Below are 20,874 nucleotides of genomic sequence, written 5' to 3'. Positions count from 1 at the left end.
TTTATCTACTTGCACTTTGACGTGCTTTCGAACTGCTAGGTTGGCAGGAGCAGGGACCGAGCAACAGGAGCTCACCCTGTTGCGGGGATTTGAACCGCGACCTTCTGATCAGCAAGCCCTAGGCTCTGTGGTTTAACCCACAGCGCCACCCGCATCCCTAGCACGTAAGTAAAGGGAGAGCTAATTTAAGATCTTGGGGCAGTGAGTTCCATGTATGAGGTGCTGCCCTAGAAGAAAGCTTCTTCCTTATTACTACCACCTGTACCTTATAAGATGCAGGGGAGCCTGCTTCCACAGGTGTATAGCCCCTCCTGGCTGGTTTGGAGCCAGCTGTTATTGCAGGAGCACCTCTGAAAGGTATGAAAGCGTCACCTGGCAAAGGTGGAAAACCCGGTGCAACTTGTTTTGTATAGCTAACGGCATGCCTGCATTGTCTCTTCAGAGAGCCCTTCGCCTCGACATACTCATCTTCTGTACTGGGAATTTCCAACCTCAGGAGGGCTAGTGTTCTATGAAGAATAGTTAAGCACCAAACAGCTTAACTATAGAGCCTGCCTGATGTACGCACATCTCTGTGGCTGTGGCTTCACTGCCTTTTAATCAACCTCCATGGGGGAGGAGATGGGCCAAGGTCACTCTGCTGCATCTCTCCCCCTCACATCACTGGATCATCCTATTTCAGGAAGGCTGCCTACTTTTGAGGAGGCTGCCTGGTGTGCCTCTGCATGATATACTGATCTGGATTTGCAGTCCTCCCATCAACCTCTGCTGCAAGGCAGGCAATTCTGCTGTCACATGTCACATATCAGGCATGACTGGATCATCCAGTCTCTCCAGGTGCAGAATAACCTGCTCAGATGAGATTTCCCGTCACTTCTCTGCATGAGTTGGGCTCCTTTGTGGGCAAGTATTTATTGCTCTTGTGTGCTATAAGTAAAACTTACTGAGATGCAATAATGCCGTCTTCACTTTTAAAACGGCTTCTGATACTGGATAGATATTTTGAAAACTCTTTTATCATGTTGCCTGCGCCACCAATTTATTTGCTCCACAAATTTAACCAGACATTTGTCTCCATTGATCAGACAGAATAATAATTTATTGGCATGGATGACATTGAGTACCAAAATTTTTTTATAACCAGCGACTTAACACATGTATGCAATGGATAAGAGGACATTTATCTTACAAACACTGACTTAAGAAAGAAATGCATTCTGTTCTGAGAATTGAAACATACCAGCTTCAACCTTTCTCCCTTTTACTGAAGTTGAGCAATCATTTCAGGGGGAAACCAAGGCTGTATTGTGTGTGGCACTGATACTGCTGTGGGTGTGCTCTCTCTTACATAATTTGAGAAATTGGTGGAGATTATTGTTGAGCCTGTGGGGGCAGCGAGAATTAATATAATTCAGCAGTGTTGGAGGGGGGAGACGAAGCGCCAACCAAGTGGTAGAGCAAGCAGATGTTGGCAAAGCATGAAGGCTGGCTAAATCTGTCAGTATTACTATAATAGAAAGGTAAACACAGCTAGAACCATAACAGGGGGCGTGTGTCTTATAATAGCATAAGGCAGAAATATTTACCATATTGTAACTTGTTTGCTAACTTCAAGAGTCCCAGCGAAGGTTTGTTAGTTGGGGGTGATTATCTGGCAGCAGCAAAATCTATGAACTTCTGCAACAGCCACTTAAAGGTGAAGGTAAAGGGACCCCTGGCAATTAAGTCCAGTCGTGAACGACTCTGGGGTTGCGGCGCTCATCTTGCTTTACTGGCCAAGGGAGCCGGCGTTTGTCCGCAGACAGCTTCTGGGTCATGTGGCTAGCATGACCAAGCCGCTTCTGGCGAACCAGAGCAGGGGTAAAAAAGATCTACGATCTCATGCCCTCGGTCAGGAATAGCCAGCACAGTGCCTCCAGATATTGTTGGACTCTTCCTCCCATCAGTCCTAGCCACCCTGGCGAATGATAAGGCATGATGGGAGCCGTAGTCCAACAACCTCTGCAGGACAACCATTGCAGCTAATGGGTCTTTCACCAAATCTATATGGACTTTGCTTCCTGACTTGTTTCCGATGCATTCCACCTGTACAGTGCATAGTGGTTTGTTTGGGGTTTTTTTGGAACAATAAATATTACCACTGTTGTGTAAACTGAGGTTGTTTTGTTGAGGGGGGGGAGGCTTGTAGGGCCCGCTTTGGGTTACAGGGGGGTGGGCTTAGCAGAAAGCCCTCCAGAGCACCCCCTTTCTGTGTCAGAGGGCCCTTGCGAGTGTGTACCTGATAGGGACACCTGCAGAAGACGCCAAGGTCCCGATGCCACTGTTGCAATTTCCCACAATGGCCCTGATTAAGCATCACTGCAGAACATTGTGCAAAACGAACACAGCAGTTCCCAACCCCAGCTGCTTTTTTTGATCCCCAAAGGCGGCAGGTGGTAGCCAGAACAGGCACCAGCAATGCTTTTGGTTGGGACAGTGGGACCACCAGCAGCTACCCAAAGAAGCTGCGTGCTGAGCCTGGGAAATGGCCCTTTCAGTTTTCTATAGGAATCTCTTGGGTACAGAACCATTTCACTTCCACACCTCCCACCCACCCAGCCACCAGCAAGCTGCTATTAAGTCAACCCTGGGAGGAAACCAACAGGGATGTTCTGTCCATTGCTCTTGCCCACATGCCGCTTCTTTCAATGGACACCCTGTGGGATGTTTCTGGCTTTCCCTGAATGAGGCAGTGGCATTGCAGAGTCTGGGCCCAAAACAAGTAATGCCCTGAGGACCAGCTCCATTCTGCTCATCAGCGTGAAAAGGATACAAACCCAGTACAAGACTGGGACAAGCTTCAGTGCAGGGATGGGTAGATCGGTGCTGGACCAAGACGTTTTGCTGCCCGAGACAAAGGATGCAGTGGTGTGTTCCCGCCCCGCTATTCACGTACAGAAACTGAACTAATTGGCAAGTGAATGTTAATTCAACACTGGCAGCAAAGAGAGCTTCCTCCACCATACCTGAAGGCAGCAGGCTAGTTTGTGGGGCGCAAGGAAGGCTGCTTGAGACCCACCCAGCTGTGTCCTCCCAGCTTTTGCTGCCCACTTTGTCAAATAGTAGGGCTGGCCCGGGGTAAGATTGCAGAGATGCACTCTTGAGCAAGTCGCACACTTTCACCCTAATCCAGCAAGGGAAGTCTGTCTCTGGAAGCTCATGTGGTGTTCATTCTGAATTCATTCATCCATATTGCAATGATCAGCTGGGCCTATTGAACTTGTGTTGGGGAGGATTGGGTGGAGGATTCGGGCTATACAGACAGACATCCCTACCAGAGGACTCTGGTTATGTGACAAGCTGCACATAATTAGAGCCAGATCGATTTACAGGGGGAGGAGTAGTTGCAGGGGGAGGAGTCAGTTGCAGCAAAATCAGCAAAGATATTTGTTTTGTGCCACATCTTATTGTGGCATGGGTTTCAGGGACTTGAGTCCACCTCCTGATAATGCCAAGGTTGCAGGATTATGGTGTGCCATGAAACTTTCTGCAAGGGCTTTTGCTTAGCCTGGAATGGTCTCAGATTGGCCATATGAAGAGCCTTTGTTTCGTCAAAGTGTCCATCTGTTATTAACATCACAGGCCAATTCCCCATCCTTCAGGAAGTTTCGGGGCTCGATTCCCCCACCGTTTTCTCAGAGCAGTGTGCTTTTTTTGTGTTAAGGTCACTTCTCAAGTTACAATTTAGCAGCACAGAAGGAACGTTGAAAGTCACCCTTGTCCAGAGAGCCCTGTGCGCTCACTTGTGCACAGAAGGTTTCCCCATTCTCTTCCATGAAGAGGACAAGTGCAATATCCACCTGGCCATACCAAAGCAAAGGTATGGCCCAGCCTGTTTCAAGACCTATGGAATCCAGTGGGAGAGATTTAAGCATGTGCTTAACCCTCGTTGAAACCATGGGTGATGCAGGCCAATCCCAGAAAATCCCACTGCACTGATAGGAAGCTGGCTTATACCAAGTCAGACAAAAGGTACCTCACTCAGTCTTGGCTTCACTGATCAGCAATGGCTCTCCAGAGTTTCAGGTAAGAGTTTTTCCCAGCCCTAATTGGAGATGTGGGGATTGAACCTGAGACCTTCTGCATGCACAACAGGTGTTCTGCCCACTGAGATAACTCCCATTCCCAAGCAGCGCACAGGATTGCAGCCTTAAAAGTGCTTAGCTTGCCAATTTGTGCCCAGTTTCCCACATACTAATTTTTATCTCAAAACCACACCAGTCACACAAAGCCATTCAACCATTTTTGGGAATAAAGTGTGTATGTGGGCACACTTCCAAAGGACTGGATATATTTCAGCTCGGCAGCAAGAGTGCAGCTGAGAATCCCATGATGTTAACAGTGAGCTTATGTGGAAGAAGTTTTCCTGTGAATTTTTACAACGAATGGCTCCCTTTGTTAATGAAAATCGGAAGAAAGTCACAACATTCTCTGGGCTCAGAAAGGAAAGGTAGGTCTGATTACCATGCTTCAGGCTGGGCCTGCTCAATCTGTGGCCTCCCAAGTAAAAAAGAAATATAGGTAGCCACATTTTTTGGCCTACATCAATAACCTCAGAGAGGTAGCCAAACAGATCCTAAAGAGCCTCTCTGGTGGACCAGTTTTGTTGGAGCTGAGGAAGAGTGTGAAAAGTTTCATATATGAAAGCCTTTCTCTACCTTTTCCACGGCTTCCACCACTTTTCTTGTGATGGTGCCAGCATTATCAGTTGCACTCCCGGGAGTCCATCAAGAGTGAGGTCAGGAGCCATTGCCCTCACTCCAAAATGGCTTCATCATAAGATCATGTCAACAAATGGAACCAGATTTCCAGGGGACCAGATTTCCAGTCATCGCGCTGAAGCCCAGTAGGTCAAAAAGAGCAATGAAAAAGACACACACTTGGAGCTGCAAGCATAATTGCCACGACAGGTAAACACTGCCCCCTCTTTGCATATTGGGTGGGGGGTGAAATTAGGGGAGGGACTTTTTAACTCAGCCACCAAGTTGCCTGCCTCAGCCCAGAACCACACCAGGCTGCATGGCTTGGAATAACCATATTCCATTCAAATACTCCGTGAACAGGTCCCAATGCCTAAACACCAGTGGTTGTTCAAAGAGTGAGGAGGGACAGAGGCAGAGGTATCTGAGTGGTGGTGCGCTCACTATTAAAGGAGCTTCAGATTGGTGGTGACCTCACTGTCAGTGCCTCACTCTCTCATGACAAGCATGATGGTGGAGGAGCACCACTTCCTCTGCCTTCCCCCTCACGAGCCGCCGCTGCCACACGCCATGACCAAAGCCAGCAGAGGTGGACCTGCTGCTTAGACCTGTAGAATCACAAGGTGACAGGCGAACCACAGACCAATGCGCATAAACGTTTTGTCAACCAGTTGTATGAAGTGATGCTTCGCAGGATGCGGTGACCAGCCGGCGGTTGTCTTTTGCTGAAATGTCAGCATCGTGCACAGTGCTTCTGGGCTTCGTGATGATTCTTCCTAGTGGGTTTAAGCATAACAAAGGACACCCTTTCCTGGGTGTTTTCTCGGTATATGTCAAGCAAACGGCTGCCATCCTCTGAAAAAGACATCCTTGGTCGCTGGAGATGTTTAGACCCTTTAAGAAAGTGTTTGGGCAACATTGCTGCTTAAGGAGGGAGTGGACTGTGGGTATTTTCCCAAATCTCCTGCGGTGAGCCTCTTGCCAAATGTCACATGTTCAAGGACAATGTCCCCAAGGGAAGTGCTTCAGACAGCCTGAGATGTTAAGAAATGCATCGTCACCTCCAGCTTAGGAAATGCAACTTTTCATATGTATAAAAAAAAGGTGTCTGCTTTGGCCCCACAACACTGTTGTCGCCGGCCCAGAGGCCCCTGTTATAGCACCTCCCACCTTGCCAGTCCGACATGATTCGCTGAATATGTTGTCGTTGCTCACATTGCAAGGAACAAACAATGTTATTGGGTTGTAAACAGATTCTCCTTCCTTGTTTTTTGTCCAGCATGATACTACTATGGTTTATGCTTGAAATGGGCTTCCACTGTGAGGAGGGGGGAAACAACAGCATTAAAACACTGACATGTAAAGGACAGCAGCAATCTTATGTGGTGCCTGACCATTAATGCAAATACAACCATCAGTTTGCATCCAAGTTTTCCTCACAGCAGACCTATTGGACTTAATGAAAGCAAGTTAGTTGTGTCTTTTAATTCCAGTAGGTCTGCTCTGTGTACAAAACAGGATGCAACCCAATGTCTTAAAGTTCAGCCAGTTAGTTGATTGATTTAAATGCTTTTGATTGATTATAAAACTACTAATGCAAACCACAGATGGCAGGTACATAATAGTTTTGGAGGGAACATCAGATAGATAGATTAGATAGATAGATAGATAGATAGATAGATAGATAGATGATGATAGATAGATAGATAGATAGATAGATAGATAGATAGATAGATGATAGATAGATAGATAGATGATAGATAGATATAGATAGATTTAGATAGATAGATAGATGATAGATAGATGATAGATAGATGATAGATAGATGATAGATAGATAGATAGATAGATAGATAGATAGATAGATAGATAGATAGATGATGATAGATAAATGATAGATAGATATTCCATAGAAACTTAACAAAGAGGGTTAACTTTAAAAATAAAAAAATCAGACCAGCAGGCAGAGTAAAAACGACACAGGAATCACTCTCCAAAAAGTACTGTACAAAGTGCATCTTTTAAAATATGATGTATATGCTAAAACAAAGGAAGTACTGTATACTTCTTTGTTTTATTCCCTATGCAGAGTGAATCAATTAATTAATAGCTTGATTGATGAAAAGTCAGTCAACTGATTTAATTTCCAGGCATACATTTGAAAACCCCATCTCCGCTGCACATTTAAGTCAGGACCATGCCACCTGAAACAGTCATGAGTTCCCCCCAAGGATCCTGGGAATTGTAGTTTGCTAAGGGTGCTAAGAGTTGTTAAGAGACCAGTCTTCCGCTCCCAGAGCTTCAATTCCCATAGTGGTTTAACAGTCAGTCCCTTTTCCTAGGGAATTCTGGGAATTGTGGCCCTGGGAGTGTCATAGGGGCCTCCTAACAACTCTCAGCACCCTTAACAAACTACAGCTCCCATAAATCTTTAGGGTGAGCCATGCCTGTGGTATGATAGTGCTTTAAACAGTGTGAATGTGGCCTAAGAAAGCTTCCTCTGCCTCTCCACCTTCTTGCCTTCTAAATGGCTAATGAGGAAACCCATTTTTTCCTCCCTTACAGGGCTTAGGTCTTCCTTTCAGCAGCGGGTGCTGGCAACCGAATCTTCAAAACACAAGCTGTGCCACCGAGCCATGATGACCCGCCATCATTCCCAGTCACGTCCCACCCCTCGCCTCACCTGCATATTCCTGTGGCAGCATTGGCCTACTGATCACTTTCTGGAAAGCTGCGATCCACTCCAGCTGGTCGCTTTCCGTCTCGCAGGCAAAAAGGAACTTCCTGTCTGGAGTCACGATGGTGATTCCATGTTGCCAGTGGTTTCCCTGTATGGACGGCGGGAGCCCTTCCAAGACCTTGTAGCTGTTTTCTTTGCTTCCAATAAAGACTTCCCCCCTGGCGAAGGCATCCTGTGCGGGCGACATAGCATAGGATCTCAGAAGATCAAGGAGGCACCGGCATTTTTGTCTTCCAAAAATTCATCCATGTCCCCTAGTTTCCAAAGGCCTGACACTGTTGTCCCTGTTCAAAATGGCTTCGGGGCTTATGACAAAGTACTGTTGCTATATATCTCCTATGATGAAGGCATTGCATGAGATAACAAACAAAATTACCACAGAGCAGCTGACGTAATGTCCCTGCCTTCTTGGCTTCAAAGATTTCTGCAGCAAGTTGGTTTTTTGGGGGGTGGGGGTGGGGGTTAAGGTTTATTTCAGGCAACTGGAAACTACAATTCCCTTTTTGCACTATCCTTTCTCAACAGAGGCTTCCAAGCTGTATACAAAAAACAAAACCTAAGCCCCAACCTTTCAAGGAAGTCATTTCCAAATGAACAGGATGTCTCTCCCATTTTTTCCAGCATCCCAACTGATCCTCAGCATCCTTGACAGAAGCAACTTCACACAAGAACTGCAGCCCAAAAGGGAAATGTTGCCGCTTCAGACAGTAATTTATTCCATTGCCCCTCTGTTCTCAGTTTTCTTTATCTTCCCCATTCATCTCAATCAGTCTGCGCATCTCCAACTTGAGGCTAATAAAATTGTGTTCTATCTTTTCTGTGAAAGGGCAAGAACATAAGAGGACCCCTGCTGGATCAGGCCAGTGGTCTGTCTTGTCCATCATCTTAGAATCATGGAATTGTGGAGTTAGAAGGGATCCCATCTAGTCCAACCTCCTGCAATGCAGGAATCGCAGCTAAAGAAAGCCTGACAGGTGGTCATGCAAACTCTGCTTGAAAACCTCCAAGGAAGGAGAGTCCACAACCTCCTGAGATGATCAAAGAGCTCTTCCCATCACCTCGCATGGATAGCTCAGTTGGTTAGAGCATGGTGCTGATAACGCCAAGGTCGCAGGTTTGATCCCCATATGGGACAGCTGCATTGCAGGGGGTTGGACTAGATGATCCTCAGGGTCCCTTCCAATTCTATGATTCTATCAGGAAGTTCTTTTGAATGTTGAGTTGGAATAATCTTTCTTGCCATTTGAATCCATTGATCCAGGTCCTACTGCGTGGAGCAGCAGAAAGCAAGCTTTCTCCATCTGCCACTTGACAGCCCTTGAGATATCTGAAGATGGCTTTCCTATCTCCTCTCAGTCTCCTCTTTACCAGGCTTATCACACCCAATTCCCTCAACCATTCCTCAAAAGGCTTGGTTTCCAGGCCCTTGATCATCTTGGCCTTTGGTCCAGGTCCTTCAGTCCCCCATCCTCTGTGCACATTTCAGCTTGTCAACATCCTTCTTAAATTGTGGTGCCCAGAACTGGACACAGGACTCCAGGTGTGGTTTCACCAAGGCAGAATAGATTTCTTCTGTTCTCACAGTGGCCAACCAGATGCCCATAGGAAGCCCATGAACAGGAGGACATGAACACACCACCATTACCCCCCACTTGCAGTTCCCCAAAACTGGATAGATCAATTTAGTTCCATTCCACGACAGTTTTGCACATGTTCATTCGTAAGTCTGTCCCATCTTATTTCTGGGACCAGTGGGACAGAAATGAATGGAAGAATGAACGAACAAACAAACTGGATCACAAAATTCAGAGAACAGTGAAATTCAAAAGATACTCCTGTTCTGATCTGTGCATTAACTAAGGAGGTGCAAATCGGGTTGATTGACTTAAAAAGGTGAACTGAACAGAATCCACCCTTATCTCTAGTCTTTGCTGGCCCTAATTAATTCCCCTCCCCTACTCATTTGGAACATTTATAAGCCACTTGATCAAAAAATATACAAATATATATAAAATGGCCACCACTGAAAATGAATCTGTTTGAAAACAAATATGCATAGAATCGTTATCATTAAAAGCAAAGATAAAAATCCTTTTGGAAAGTGGAATGTTTTGAAATCCTGCCATGAAGTTCTGCGGTTGCCAGTCCCTGGAGCAGCCTGAGATCATTAGCAAACATGGGCCTTACCAGGGGATCTTTGAAGTACATTAGTCTTCTGTCATCCATGGTGAACCACCGCTTCTTGAAGCCTTCGGTTTGCTAAAGAGTGGGAAAGAGGAAATAAACAGTGGGGGGAAACATTTGTATTACATGGAGTTCGGTGGGACTTATTTCCAATCAGTTTGCTTAGGAGGGCAGCTACGGGCCATTAATTTATTTCTTTGGGTGCGAATAGAGCATGTTGAAATGCAATACCAAAATGTAAATATGACAATTAAATCGTTTCCAACAATGCTACCGATGCTTGAACAACTTTCTTCCCCCCTACAAAGGGACATTGTCAATTAAAGTATGGTGAAAAGCCTAGATTTATTTAATTTGCAGGTAATGAATTGGTTAGCCACAGAGACAGTTTGATTAAAATGCTATTGGCTCACGGCAACAAGAAAATAATTAATCTCTCTGCACGTCTTCTTAATTAGGATAGAGATGGTGAAGTGTGAATAGTGAGCAAGGCCGGTGTGCTTGCCTTCGAGGCTAGATTTAGGAACAGATGACCCAAAAAACTGCCTAGGATGTGGCGTCTGGAGATAATCGCCAGGTTCAAGGTATACACATGATAAGTGCACCTTTCTGAAGCTCAGACTCTTCATCCCAGCTTGGGATCCAAACTTGGAGAGTTAAGTGCCCACCAGTTTGGAAGAGGAAAATGGCGCCTCTCAAAAATAAGATAGTGATTTCTTACTTACTCGGGGCACTCCCTAGCTATGCAGAATATACAAGTTTGAAAATTAACAAAAAGTAACCCAAATAGAGTCTGATCAAAACCTTTGAGCTTCTGGGCCTTTCATAATGTTGAGATGTCAGTTGAGAGAGTGTGTGTGAGGCCTCTTGGCTCCAGGGACAGAACGCCATGGTCCAATGTGAGTTGAGGGAGTTGGACAGCAGGGCATGGAGACTAAGGAAGACTGCTTTGCCCCTCACCTTAGTGACTGAACAAATCCCAAGCTTTCAAATAAACTATAAACACAGATATGCAGGGCTGTCCTTTGTGTTGCACAGAGTATCACATGTATCTGCCAGTCAGGCAGATGTCATGGGTGTGTGTCTGGCGCAATGAGCTCCTACACCCCAGGGAATGAGGTTTGTTCCCTTGAGGCCAAGATGGCTGACCTGGAGAAGATGAAAGAGGCTGAGATGTTGGTGGACAAAGCTTTTAGGGACACGATATCTGCGTCCCACTCCCAGAGTGACAGCTCCCTGCTGTCACAGAGAAGGAGGGTCTCCAGGAAAGATGGCGTCACTCTGAGGGAAACTATCCCTTAGAAAGGGCCCCATTTCCCTGAGCAATGAGGAGTTGTTCTGTCATGCCAACGATACTCTCGCAAGGGATGGAGATACTCCCGATAGTGGGCGATTTGATCATCTGGGGCCTAGACAGCTAGGTTTATGATGCGAGTGCAGGTGGCATAGTGACTTGCCTTCCTGGCACAAAGTCTGTTATACAGCGCCCATAATTCTTTGCAGGAAGCAATGGATGCCACTCTGAGTGCCTTGGAGGACAAAATATGGTATATAAATATAATAAATAATGCAAAAATAAAAGATTGTATGCAAAACAGCTCCATTTGGCCAGTGGTGGCTGTGTTGCATAATTCAGCTTTTCTTTAAGCAGAATTTGGGGTGCAAAGCTTTTTTGGGTTCGGTGCTTCAGGCCCACAAACACACCCCAAATCTAGGCCAATTTAAGGCACTGTTTATGACTGACCCCATCCAGAGCTACTTGAGTCAGTCAGCCCCAAACAGCTGCTACTTTGCCCTGCTATTACGGGGCGAACTATTACGAGGTTTCAGCTGTCTAGCTAGTGTAAAAATATCGTAGCCATTTTGGGGTTTCACATCATGGCCTCCGGAATTTGCTTGTACTACGAAGTATACTGGTATATGTCAGCTTTCTAGCTCATGGAGAAATACCCCAAAGATTTATTTATCTTTGGATGTGACGGCCGCTTCATTTTAGATCTGATGTGATGCCGTGGCTTCCAGCCATAAAATGCAAACACGATGTGGATTTTTAAGCCGTCTATTTCCAGTTTACAACATAGCGTGTAGTAGACAGTGCAATGTGGAAAACATGGCTATATATAGGGCTTGAGCACAGAGCACTGATGCACAAGATACGCAGTGCAGTGTTGTGAGTGTCTGACTACGACCTGGGAAACCAAGTCTCAACTCCTCAGCCAGAAAGCTCCCTGGGTGACCCTGGAACAGTCACTGTCCCTCAGGCTAATGTCCCTCACAGGGTTGCTGTGAGGATAAAATGGAGAGGAGGAGAGCTATGCAGGCTCCCTTGAGCTTCTCAGAGGACAAGTGGGATGTAATTGCAATAATAAATAAATATAAAATAGTAAGTCAGAAGCATCATGGTTGGTTTCTGGTAACGTGAGGCAGAACATTGATAAAACACTTGAACCCACCCCAAAGTTTCTAAACAGCACAAATAAGAATATTCTTTCTTTTAGCATAGACAGAAAACAAAACATGTCCCCTACCTTTGGCCCAGTCTTTTCCATGTATCCTTCCTTCAAGTAGTTCCTAGAAAGCTTTGGCACCAGCTAGAGTTGGTGAGAAATAAGGGACAGTGATACTGCAGGTAGTAGATAGTGGGTAAAAAAAAATAATGCATGAGAAAAACTTGGGTGTTAATGGACTCAGTATAGATTTGGCTGACCACTTTAGCCAGAGCTAAAACAGAAGTCAGGTGTGGATTAGCAGACACGACACAGTTCGACAGCTGGCACACAATTCCCACATGGTCTTCCCATCCGTTGCGCTGCGCTAGTCGAGGGTTTGATCCCCCCCCCCCAAGATATAGGCTGCAACCCTGCAGGTGAGAATCCTCAGAGCCCAGGGATCCAATGTGGCCCTGCAGTCCTTTCTCTCTGGCCCTCGGCTCCACACTCTCCCAGGCCACGCCCCTTCCAAGCCCAGCTCCGCCCCCTCCTCCAGCCTTTTTGGAATGCCTCCTTGAACTGTGGCAATGCCTCTTGCTTGCCTGGGTGGATAGAGGGCCGTGTCAAAATTTCTGGCTTTTTGCAAGGCCAGAATGCAGCCTAATATGCAAAGCTAAGAGGTGCTTCCATTGCCTCGTGCCCCAACACCTCTGGAATGTGCCCATAGAGGAATGTCAGCCGCAAGCTGAAAAAGTTCCCCACACCTATGCTGTATGCATGTAGCTGGGAATCATTTCTGCTGAACTCAGTAGGACTTACTTCTGAGTAGAAAGAACTGGAAAAATCAGGGGGCTTCAGTCATTACCACAGTTCCCCCCAGCACCTGACAGTGCTTGAACATTTATAGTGCATTCCCAAAAGCACACCAGAGAGAACAAATTGCCCCTAGACACAGCTAAACAGAATGCATTCTCAGGCAAAACTCTTGCAAGTAAATGAGATGCTGAAACACTGGTGAAGATCTGGGAGCTCTGGGGACCTTGAAATGCCAAAGGGAGCGCACCAATCGCTTAAATCAAGAAGGAGAGCACAAATCACTGAAACAAAGAGCATTTTCAATATGGGGAATGGATGTTGTCGTTTTTATAAAGTATTAGTGGGGAACCTCTTGTCCGCAGCTGCTCACCAAAGCCTCACCTTTTGGCCCATGGGGGCCTTTTTAAGTCAACTTCACCCACCTGCCTGGATGTTATGTACTGAGTCGAATAGGATCCAAATTGCAGCAGTCTGATTGGTCCTAGAACAATAGGATTCAGAATGCAGCAGTCTGATTGGTCCTAGAACAATAGGATTCAGAATGCAGCATCCTGATTGGTCCGCAGGAGCCACCCAATCCAACTCCAGGTGAAAGTGAATCCGCAACCTGATTGGCCTACAGGAGAATCCCGGAACTAGCCAATCACATGGGGCCCATTGTGTAAATAATGTATATAAAGCAGACATTTCGAGGGAACTTCCATTCCTCACTACTATGAGCTGAATAAAGAGCATGAAATCCACACTCGACTCTGAGTGTATTTCACTGGATGTCAGATTTAAAGGAAGAACAGGTCATGCACTGAAACACATGCTCCTTTGAATAAGGGACTTGAGTACTGAAAACTGAACTTTGTAAATTTCAAGGCAATGCTCTAATAGTTGGTTAGGTCAAAGCAATCCAGAAAAAAGGAGATACAGCTTTCAGCAGCAATTGCATCAATCTGCAGCTAGTTTAATCAACAAAACACTTATCGCTAACAAACAAATGATCAGAAACACCATTATTCACAGCCCATAAGATTCATCTATGTACCAATCCATTGCAATTCACCCAGAAACTTTCAGCTGATACATGAACTCAAGGTCCCTCTTTAGGTGAATGCACATAAAAAATAGCCGCTTTAAAAGAAACCCTCACATTTAGATTGAGACCCTTCTATAGTGAACTTGTCAGTGCTGAAAGTCTGTTGCAAGAAGTTTCAAAAGCTCATTTTTATAAATGTCACAGAATCAGGGGTCTGGAAATTCCAGTTCTCTCCATTTCTCATTTTTTCCAATCTTAAATTCACTTCTCCATATTCCAGCAACAATTTGTGATTTATTTAGCTGTGATTACTGCATTGCAAGGGGTTGGACTAGATGTCACTAGGGGTCCCTTCCAACCTTACAGTTCTGGTGTGGGTGTGTCTCTGTCTGTCTGTCTGTCTGTCTGTCTGTTTACAGGAACCCTTTAACATCTGTTTTGTAAGTATGTGTATTTGTCCTTATTTCTATGATTCTAATTATTCTAATTAACCATTGGCCTCAGTTCAAGGTGCTGGTTTTGGTGTATAAAAAAATAAACAGCTTGAGACCAGGCTTCCTGAAAAATCATCTCACCCCTTATTTACCCAACCACTCACTGTGCACCGAGGGCTTCTTGCAGATACTTATAGGGAGGACCTGTCCCTTGGAGTCCCTGCCTCGTGACAGGCATCTTTTCAATGCCTACTGAAACCCTTCAGCAAGTAGAGCTCTTTTCCCCATCCTGCATTTAGACTGAATTGGCTTCTGGATGTTCTACTTGTTTGAGTGTTTGCCACCATGAGCAGGATATAGGTTGTTGTTGCAGTCTAGCAAGCATCTGGAAATCTACAAGCTCCCCATCCCTGTGCACAAAGGCAGCAGCTCTCTCCCTCTCTGCCTCCCATTAAAAAGCAACAACACCCTGTGAAATATACTCGGAGTCGAGTGTGGATTTCATGCTCTTTATTCAGCTCATAGTGGTGAGGAGGAATGGAAGTTCCCCCAGAATGTCTGCTTTAGATACATTATTTACACGATGGGCCCCACATGATTGGCTAATTCCGGGATTCTCCTGTAGGCCAATCAGGTTGCGGATTCACTTCCACCTGGAGCTGGATTGGGTGGCTCCTGCGGAGCAATCAGACTGCTGCATTCTGAATCCTATTGTTCTAGGACCAATCTGACTGCTGCATTTTGGATCCCATTCAACTCAGTACATAACACCCTGGCATCAAGAGACACTATTCTTCTGAACCACAAGCTCCTATTTAGCTATTCTCCAGCCATTCAAGGCTTCTCCATGAATTTCGCTACTCCCTCTTCAAAGGGGTCGACACCGTACCTTGTGGCAGGTAGTTCCATAGGCCATATTTTTGAGATAGCTGTTAGCTGCCCTGGGCTCTGGTGAGGGGAAGGGCAGAGTATTGGGAAGCAATGGACATAAATGAATAAAGTTAATTCTGCAATGTGCAAAAAGTGTTTTGTTCGTTTCGCCTGCCCTGAGTCTTCTGAATCATAACCCTGCCAAAGAAACATCCCCACTTGTCCAAATGTCACAAAGAGGGTGTAGCTCAGGGACAGAACACCTGCTCTGAAGGTCAGGCCCACAGCATCTCCCTGTTTGCAGGGCTGAAAAGGGCTGGAGAACGTCTGGGTTTGGTGCACCAGTAGTCTGACTCAGGAAGCCTGATAGACTCATAAAATCACAGAAGTGTAGAGTTGGAAGGGACCCTGAGGATCATCTAGTCCAACCCCCTGCAATGCAGGAATATGCGGCTGCCCCATACAGGGATTGAACTTGCAACCTGGGCATTCTCAGCACCATGCTCTAACCAGCTGATCACAGACATGTGCAAACAGCAAGCCATCCAGGCTGCAGCTGTCTGGGCCATTGGGGTGAATAAGCTAGGACTGTATCATGTTGAAATACTTATGGGGATCCACGACAGGGCCTGATTTCTGCTACAAACACAACCTCAGAGCGGGAGGAAGAACAAGTCGCTCCAAAGGACCCCCATCAGCACAAAATGTACTGCAATGATTTTATAATCCAAAGGAGTACATTCAGCCAAGCCGAAATGCTGATCAGCCATTTCTTTTGGCCAAGGGCAAGAGAGAAGACAATGCCATTTTTTCTCCCACTACTTAAGCAGTGCAGTTGCATGATTAAAAGCCATCTCTGGCTGCCGTCTCCAAAGACTGGGAGATTCAGTCCTGCTAATAATAATAATAATTTATTTGTACCCTACCTATCTGGACATTCTGGGCTGCTTCCAGCATATATAAAAACACAGCAAAACATTGAACCTTAAAAAGCTTCCCTAAACAGGGCTGCCTTCAGATGTTTCCTAAATGTTATATAATTACTCATCTCCTTGACATCTGATGGGAGGGCATTCCACAGGACGGTCACAACTACCAAGAAGGCACTCTGTCTGGTTCCCTGTAACCTCACTTCTTGCAGCGAGGGAACCGCCAGAAGGCCCTCGGAGCTGGACCTCAGTGTCCGGGCTGGATGATGGGGGTGGAGACGCTCCTTCAGGTATACTGGGCCAAGGCCACTTAGGGCTTTAAAGGTCAGCACCAACACTTTGAATTGTGCTCGGAAACGTAATGGTCCCTTCCTGACCACTCAACTAGAAACACCTAGGAACAGGGGGAGTCAGAGCATCTAGTTCAGTATTGTCTACACTGATTGGCAGGGGCTGTTTGGTTTTTCAGGCAGGATACCAGGCAGCCTGTAGGGAAATATTATTCTTTTTTAAAAAAATAATTTTTATTAATTTTCTTTTCTCAAAACAAGTCTCCAATATCATTGCTAAACATACATTTTCCAACCCCCCACCCCCTGTTGACTTCCCTCAACTACCATTTCTGGTTTATTACGTCAGATGATACATCCCCCCTCATTTATTTATTTTTTTGATGGCTCCCCTTATATGAGATTTTGTATATAAATTTTCCCTCGGCTCTTTTTGCTGGCCCATGTAGGACCAGCGTGGATAGTTGGCCCTGGTGAATATTTCACGTTTTCTCCCCTTATGGCTTTGATCTATAGGCTACCACTAAAACGAGGCTGCATTTTAAATTCCATTTTAAACTGTATTCTAACTTATATTTTAATCAACTGTTTGTTTTGTTTTGTTTTTAATGTTTTTAACTGTATTTCTATTCGGTATTTCTATTCTGTATTTCTGTTCAGTGTTAGCCGCCCCGAGCCCAGTCTTGGCCGGGGTATAAATAATTTTTTATTATTATTATTATTACACTATTATGTTATCACATTGTTGTACTTCTTGTTCTCTGTAAATAAAATTGCAAATGTTTATTTAAATCCTGCCAGCGAGACCATTTCCTTCTGTTGTTTCTGCAATATAGGGAAATTTTCAACAAAATAGATTTCTCGGCCACAAGGACTTCCGGTTATGCAAATCAGCTCTACAGGGATGGGGAGAAAAACCCCAGAAGAGATTTAGGGGACTCTCCCCAGGCACTGACAGCAACACATCAAGCAATGAAGAAAGAAAGAGAAAAGGTGAGAGAGAATGAGGAACTCACATCAAGGTCGCTCGCTCCAGGGAATGCCACTTGTAAGTAATGGAATCGAGCGGCGCGAATGGCGTTGAACCAGTCCACCATTTCCTGGGAGGAGGAAGAAAACAGCATTTGAGGGGAAAGAGGCAGAAGGCATAGCAATAGGGCACGTCCATAGATGTTGCACCAGCCTCAGGTCAACTCTGATTTGATCTGAATTCAAATGCAATTTAAATTTGCTGGTGGTTACTTCTGCGGGCTTTTGTAGCATTCTGGTCTTCGCCACGGTTCTTACGCGCGCTTCCTTCAAAGTCCCACTGTGTTTGCTGGGACTCAGTCCTTAATAAACTTAGGAATCGCCTATTCCATGGCAACTCATTGCTTGCGTTAGACTTCTTTTTGGGGGAAGGGAGGTTAATCGTTTTGCATTTCACTGTTATTTTTGTAAGCTGCCTCGTGTATTTTATCTATTACTAATACATACGTTTCAAAATAATTTCTAAACCTTTAAAATCTCTAAGCAACACATAAAAATACAAACGGGGTGTGCGTGTAATAAAAACAGATATTAAAAACAAAACTCTAGTCATAACAGAGTCCAATCCCATCATAGAATTGTGGAGTTCGAAGGGGACTTGAGGATCACCTAGCCTAACCCCCAACAATGCAAGAATCACAGCTAAGGAACCCCCAACAGATGGCTGTCTAACCTCTGTTTAAAAACCTCCAAAAAAAGAGAGCCCAGCACTTTCTGAGGTCATTTGTTCCACTGTCAAGCAGCTCTTATCGTCACAAAGTTCTTCCTAATGTTTAGCCGAAAACTCCTTTCTTGTAACTTGAATCCACTGCTTACCCTCCAGAGTATGAGAAAACAAGCTTGCTCCATCTTCCACATGACAGATATTTGAAGATGGCTATCATATCCCCTCTTAGTCATCTCTTCCCCAACTCCCTCAACCGTTCCTCAAAACACTCCGTTTCCAGACCCTTGATCATCTCAGTCACCCTCCTTTGCCCACATTTGAACTTCTCACCGTACTTCTGGTCAAGGAAAGTCTGGGTGCTTTCCATTTAAAGCAGAGTCATTTCACTTTAAACAGCCATGGCTTCTCCCAAATAATCCTGGGAACTGTAGCTAGTTAAGGGTGCTTAGAGGAGACCCTCATTTTCCTTACAGAGCTACAATTCCTAGAGTCCACTGCAAAGAACTATAGTCCAGATAGGGCTCTGGAGAGTCACGCTTGCACTATATGGAAATGAAAGCTGGACCATAAAGAAGGCTGATCACCGAAGAATTGATGCTTTTGAATTATGGTGCTGGAGGAGACTCTTGAGAGTCCCATGGACTGCAAGAAGATCAAACGTATCCATTCTTAAGGAAATCAGCCCTGAGCGCTCACTGGAAGGGCAGATCGTGAAGCTGAGGCTCCAATACTTTGGCCACCTCATGAGAAGAGAAGACTCCCTGGAAAAGACCCTGATGTTGGGAAAGATGGAGGGCACAAGGAGAAGGCGACAACAGAGGACGAGATGGTTGGACAGTGTTCTCGAGGCCACAAACATGAGTCTGACCAAACTGCGGGAGGCAGTGGAAGACAGAAGTGCCTGGCGTGCTCTGGTCCATGGGGTCACGAAGAGTCAGACACGACTAAACGACTAAACAACAACAACTACAGTGCAACGAAAGCAACACCCCTGGATTATTTGCGATGTGAAAAGTTACAGGATTTCAGCAGGGAGCTACAGGACAGGCACCAAATGGAAACAAAATGGTACGTCTGCTGCAAAATCTTTACAGTCATAAACAGTACTGAAAATGGGGATGATGATGATGATGATGATGATGATGATAATAATAATAATAATAATAATAATAATAATAATAATAATAATAATAATAATAAATACCCCAGCCACTCTGGGCGGCTTCCAAAAAAATATTAAAATACTGCAATACATCAAACATTAAAAGGTTCCCTAAACAGGGCTGCCTTCAGATGTCTGAACACGTATCATTGCCCCCATTCCCTCAGGAGCACAAATCCTCATGAATGGGCAATGAAAAAGGATGTCTGCAGGGGCCCTGAGAATGCATATAACATAAAATGATAATTATTAGAAATCTTATATATATAACAGTGGAAGCTTGTTTCTCAAACTTAATCCGTTCTGGGAGTGCATTCGACTCCCGAAAACCAAGGCGCGGCTTCCAATTGGCTGCAGGAGCTTCCTGCACTCAAGCAGAAAGCTGCGCAGGTGATCAGCTTTCAAAAAACATTCGCAGACCGGAACACTTACTTGCGGGTTTGCGGCGTTTGGGAGCTGATTTGTTCAGCAACTAAGCCATTCGGGAATCAAGGTTTGACTGTATTAGCAAACCTACAGCCTTTTGATCACCACCTTTGAGGATTTCATTTCGAAGGCAAGCCCACAGGCGTAATGACAGCAACAACCTTTTACAGTATGTTATCAATGCAGCACATTTAAAGAAATCTGCTGGCCAGAGCTTGCTGCTGAGATTTGCTGCAAGGCTGGGAGACAGCCTGCAGAGGGTGCTTCGGCTACAAAGTGGTGCCCTGATGACAGAGAAAGGGCAGGCAGAGGCAGAGGCAGGTCAGCAGGGCTGTGTCCCCAAGGTCTAGTAAATTAAGTTCATCCTTGTATGCTTTCGCAGGGATCAGAGCCGATCAAGACTTGCCAGCCCTGTCAAAAAACGGGGTGCAAAAATGGGGAAACCTAACACTGCCTTGCTTGCTTCTTCTGCCTTACTGGACCACAGGTTTATGAAGAAGAAGAAGAAGAAGAAGAAGAAGAAGAAGAAGAAGAAGAAGAAGAAGAAGAAGAAGAAGAAGCAGCTCATCAGATCATAGAAGGCACACTTTGCAAGTCACTGGGAGGTGTCAAATCCAGAAAACCAAAACGCTTTACACAGGGTAGCCCTCTGTTTGAAGGCATCCTTGAAGCGCTGTCTGGTTCAAGTTCAGTGTAAATAAAAGCAGGGCTGTCTTAAGCATATGTGGCGCCGGGGTGCAAAGATCCGCCTGGTGCCCCCCCCCCCCGTTGCTCAATCCCAGGCACGCAGGAGGGCAGAGCTGGCTGGCCACCTCAGCGTCTCACTGGCTCGGTTGCCCCCGAACTCACGGCACAGAAGAGCCCATTGCGGCACTCCAACCAACGGGCGGGCTCTTCCCCGGACTCAACTCTCGGGCCCTGGACTCTCGGCCTGGCGCCCCTGAGAGCCCGGCGCCTGGTGCCCTGCAACCCTACTGCCTATGGGTAAGACGGCCCTGAATAAAAGGATAGCTCAGTTGGTTAGAGCACAGTGCTGGCAATGCCAAGGTTGCAGGTTCAATCCCTGTATGGGACAGCTGCATATTCCTGCATTGTGGGGGTTGGGTTGGATAATCCTCATGGTCCTTTTCCAA

The 20,874-nt window shown here is 45.7% G+C and overlaps 1 protein-coding gene across 2 annotated transcripts in view; it reads right to left on the bottom strand.

Annotated features, from left to right (window-relative positions):
• Positions 1–1,077: 1,077 nt before the first annotated feature.
• Positions 1,078–20,874, bottom strand: part of ADAP1 (ArfGAP with dual PH domains 1) — a 71,068-nt gene continuing 51,271 nt past the window's right edge. Inside the window, exons 7-11 of one of the 2 annotated variants that reach the window (XM_028705353.2) lie at positions 17,474–17,557; positions 12,191–12,253; positions 9,666–9,737; positions 7,422–7,650; positions 1,078–6,057 (exon numbers count right to left, since the gene is read on the bottom strand). In XM_028705353.2, the coding sequence (XP_028561186.2) occupies positions 6,029–6,057; positions 7,422–7,650; positions 9,666–9,737; positions 12,191–12,253; positions 17,474–17,557 (477 nt within the window). In that variant the 3' untranslated portion in view covers positions 1,078–6,028. The remainder of the gene's footprint in view (positions 6,058–7,421; positions 7,651–9,665; positions 9,738–12,190; positions 12,254–17,473; positions 17,558–20,874) is intronic. The other variant, XM_077918547.1, reaches the window with a different exon arrangement.

This window comes from Podarcis muralis, chromosome 14, assembly GCF_964188315.1.
Source record: "Podarcis muralis chromosome 14, rPodMur119.hap1.1, whole genome shotgun sequence".
Classification (NCBI taxonomy): Eukaryota; Metazoa; Chordata; class Lepidosauria; order Squamata; family Lacertidae; genus Podarcis; species Podarcis muralis.
Note: the sequence above shows the minus strand (reverse complement) of the source record. Positions and strands in the feature narration are given on the sequence as shown.